This window comes from Rhagoletis pomonella, unplaced genomic scaffold, assembly GCF_013731165.1.
Source record: "Rhagoletis pomonella isolate Grant_MI unplaced genomic scaffold, Rhpom_1.0 Rhpom_scaffold_00006, whole genome shotgun sequence".
NCBI lineage: Eukaryota > Metazoa > Arthropoda > Insecta > Diptera > Tephritidae > Rhagoletis > Rhagoletis pomonella.
This window is the reverse complement of record NW_023458560.1, coordinates 70,783,928-70,788,040: the sequence shown is the minus strand read 5'-3', so window position 1 is coordinate 70,788,040 and position 4,113 is coordinate 70,783,928. Positions and strand designations below refer to the sequence as shown.

The window sequence follows — 4,113 nt, the reverse complement described above, 5'->3', positions numbered from 1 at the left end:
AAATACTAATGCATGAAAATCCTAACCTCAAAAAAATCACCCTTTATGAACTCCATACAAGTATTTGTCTTTATTAGCGAAAAAGGAACAAGATCTGATTCACCGTTCCTTCTTAAGCTGGAATAACATTTCGCAAGGACCCTTGAAGAGAGCGAAACAAGTAGAACAAATGGAAGTCTGACGATGAAAGGTTAGGCTAGCATTCTGGGCAGATGTCTGTGGTCCCGGGAGTTCGTTCATCCAAACTATCCAGTCGCCGAAAATATTCATTGGAACTGATGGTTCTGTTTATTGGTAGAAGCTCAGGAAACCCCTTATCCTTCCAATAAAATCGCACTGAAAGTATAAACTTCGTTTGAAGAAGTTTTTACAAATCATCACGTTGCGACCAAGAGAGATTGCAAAGCCCTTGCACGGTGCACGAATTGGTAAAAACCTGGGCTTTGCAAGACTTTGAGAATACCCATATTGTTTTAAAGAATCACCTTTTCTTAACTAGTTGCCGTTAGGTCTAAAACACGATCGCTTTATTCACCTTTAAGCAGCATTTTGAAGATACATGTATCTATACGCACCGTCCAATCACCATATTTGAGTTCATTTGGAATCCAAATATCCAGCTTGCTGCGTTTTCAGATGGCAGTGAAAACTTTCTATACTGATTTTCAATGTTTCTCTTGCAACATGTATCAACGGTTTGACAGGATAAAAGCCTTTATTCTTTCTTCATCAACCTCGGTGCGCTTTTCTGTCGGAGCAGCATTTTTGGTGTCAAAATTACCAGTATTCGATTTTCTTAGCCAGTCTTGGCACTGACTTTTATCAAGACAATTATCACCCCTCGCTTGGACATTGATTAACTTGTCCGATATGTTACCACATTGTAGAACTCCTCGAACGGTAACTACAGGTAATCGGTGTATGTCAGTAGAAGCTCTGATAGGTTCAAAACAGAGCTGCACAGGCAGCTGATGTCCACTCCGGAGGGTTCCTCAGGTTTGGTCCAGCAAATGCCGAGCAACTGTGAAGGAATTCATGAGATGATTCCACATCGTCCTCCAAGTAGCGGCGGCAGTAAGAGTGCGTGGGTTCCTAGTGGGCAGTGTCCGCTCAGTACACACGTAAGAATCGAGAGCTGACGCTTAAGCAGCGGCAGATAGCCCCTTGACCGCATGCGACCAGAAAGATCTTGCAAGTTGGCATGTCGGGGGTTTTGCCCAGCGCATGCTGAGCCGACTCTAAACCCATCAGCCCAGGAGTAGTGCGCAGGTTGCCAAAAGAACTCCTATGTCTTGCCTGTGCGGGGGGCGTCGAGGGTACCCGGCCTAGCCAACTTATCAGCCCTGCACTTTTCAGTGATGCCACTGTGTCCTGGCACACCCAAATCGTCTTGATTTGGAAATACTCTGAGGCATTGAAAGAGAGGTAAGCATTCTCCGCAATCTGGCAGCCTGAATATGAGATGTACTAAGAGTTTCTAGCAAAATACACCTGCCACAACTGCCATCTACGTTAAGATCCATTTCTTCCAGTAAGAAGTCCAGGTTTTTTAAAATTAACTCTAACTTAACGCAAGTTTTTACAACTTGTCGCAAGTCGCGGCTGTGATTTCTAAACATGCACCAATCTTCTAACTTTTTTAATATCACTTTCCAAGTTAAAAAGGTCGCTCTACACAAAGATCAACTCCACAAAACATTTTACCTAATTTTTTTTTTCTCCACATCACCCCTTTTAACCTAAGTTTCATTCACTACCTATTTAGAACTTGACTTGTTAATTCGCTAGAATTTCCATTTATTGCTTCTTATGAATGAATTCAAAAATGTAACAACAAAAAACATCAAAATGGCCACAAACTGTTTAAGACAACATTAGAAGCGTAATAAAATTTAACAGACATTCTAATATTTTTCTAAGAATGCTCTTAAAAAGCCAACTAATAAAAATAGTTTGCTTAATGAATGAAATCTCAGTTGTTGTGTGGCTACTTCGCCCGGTGCTACCACTATGATGAACTTGTTAGTTGAAGCAACTTGAATGTAGTTAATTTTTTGCTTTTTAACAACAAGAAATTATGTGTAAAAATTACGCGTGTGTAAACGTTTATTTTTTATTTTTTTATTTTTTTTTGTGTTCGTACGCACCTTTAATTTTCTCAGCTCATCGGACCATTTGCAACCCTGTTTATGGTGTATGCAGAAGACGAGTGAACCCATGATGGCTTGTTTGGGATCGGGGCCGGGGTAGATCTGCAAGAGAAAAAAAAACAAGTCTAATTAGTTTTGGAATTTAGTTAACTACTTTAGTAGCAGCAATATATGTACATATGTATGTATATAGTAATAATAAATAAGAGTTGACCATGGTTTGCAAGAGCTAAGATGTCAGCAGCTCCAAAGAAAATTTATCTTCTTAAAAATTTTAGTTAATATAGAGAAATATGTATATGTATGTATGTAAGTAGATAATTTATTTTACTTCTCAAGTTGTGGGTCTTCTAAGCTGTCGAACAACCTTTCATTATTTTCACCTTTCACTTGGAATTTTTTCTTCCAAACACTAACCTGATATTCGCCTTTTTTGCCGAAAATATTTATTAAACACTTCATGAATATTTCTAATGAGCGCTGTCACGTCAACTCACAGACTGTCATAAATTTAAAATATACATTGAGATTTATACTACAAGTAACACATATTTGCTTAGGCTCGCCACCAAGTGACATTTGTCACAGATAGGCTGGTGACCTGTTGGACAGTATATTTATTTGCTTTATTGATGAGAGAGGCTGATAATTTCGGATAAGCATTGATTGCACACGTCAGGCAGCGACCTTCCTTATCAGCAGGAGCGTTTTTTTATTACCCACAAAGCAATGTGAATGCATAAGGCAGCGAATATCTTAGTGGAAACTTACGTACGTACCTATTTATTTATTGAGTTAGAAAAAAGTAAAATATGAAAGGAATTGGTGTTTAAGGAGCTGAAAATTACTATTTTGTTTGTCTAAGAATCCATTTTCCTTATTTACCTGCCAGTTGACATGTGGTGGGAAAATAATTCTCTGAAGTAGTTGTTAACAAAATATTTATTTTCTCAATTTTAGCTGTTTACAACAACACGGTGTTAAAAAATCCAAAAATTTGTATAACGATTTAAGTAACCGAGTATATGTAGCTCGTATGTCAGAAAAATGAATTCCAACTGAAATATTTGACCGAGAGTTTAGAAAATTCTATTAAGAATAAAATGCGTCTTGAAAATAATGACCGCAACGAAAATATTCCTCTGAAAATTTTTGGGTAAAAATTTGGTCAAAGTGGTGAAAAAAAATTGATTCGAAATTTTCTATTTTTGTTTTAAAACACTTTCCTTATAATTTAGTACTGTATTTCTTCTGGAAAAAGTAGAAACATGTGATATTAAAATTATTGAAACCATCAACTGATGTAAATTTTTGTCTGTAAACTGAGATAATTTTCAAACAGAGTGCAACCCTCTTTAAAAATATTTTCTGCAGTAAACTTTCTAAGCCTCTTAAGTTTGGTAGCCATAATGCTATATTTAATTTATCTCATCAGCTAAATTAAATTAAATTAAATTTTCAAGCAGGTGGCAGCCTTAAAGAAATCTATTTTCGCCTGTAAGAAAGCTTTCTTTTGACCACATATTTCAATATTTTCTTTATCTTATCAATTTACTTAAACAGCAATTTTCAAACAGTTGGCAACTCTAAAATTTTTTTCTTTCTATATTTTAAGTCAGACCTCTAGCAATACATCGCTGAAAACTACGCTCAATTCCCTGCATTCGTTTTCAAGTGATGCGCCTACAAACATACAGACAGACAGATAGACAAAAATTCTAATAGTTGTTGATTTAGCTTCTATTGCTCTAATAAATATCCCAAAATTTAATTTTTCTTTAATATCTATAATGTACAGACATCGGCTTGTTACAATTTTATTATATGTATAGATTGCAAATTTTTTATTAGAATAGGCATTTTCTTTAATTTATTTTATTTTATTTTATTTTACTTTATTTTATTTTATTTTATTTTATTTTATTTTATTTTATTTTATTTTATTTTATTTTATTTTATTTTA

The 4,113-nt window shown here is 35.3% G+C and overlaps 1 protein-coding gene across 2 annotated transcripts in view; it reads right to left on the bottom strand.

The window, feature by feature from the left end:
- LOC118741236 (TNF receptor-associated factor 4) overlaps positions 1–4,113 on the bottom strand; it is a 57,379-nt gene that overhangs the window by 6,818 nt on the left and 46,448 nt on the right. Inside the window, exon 2 of one of the 2 annotated variants that reach the window (XM_036473149.1) lies at positions 2,148–2,252. The exons of the other annotated variant lie outside the window; for it this stretch is intronic. Within the exon in view, the coding sequence (XP_036329042.1) occupies positions 2,148–2,252 (105 nt within the window). The remainder of the gene's footprint in view (positions 1–2,147; positions 2,253–4,113) is intronic. 2 annotated transcript variants of the gene reach the window in all.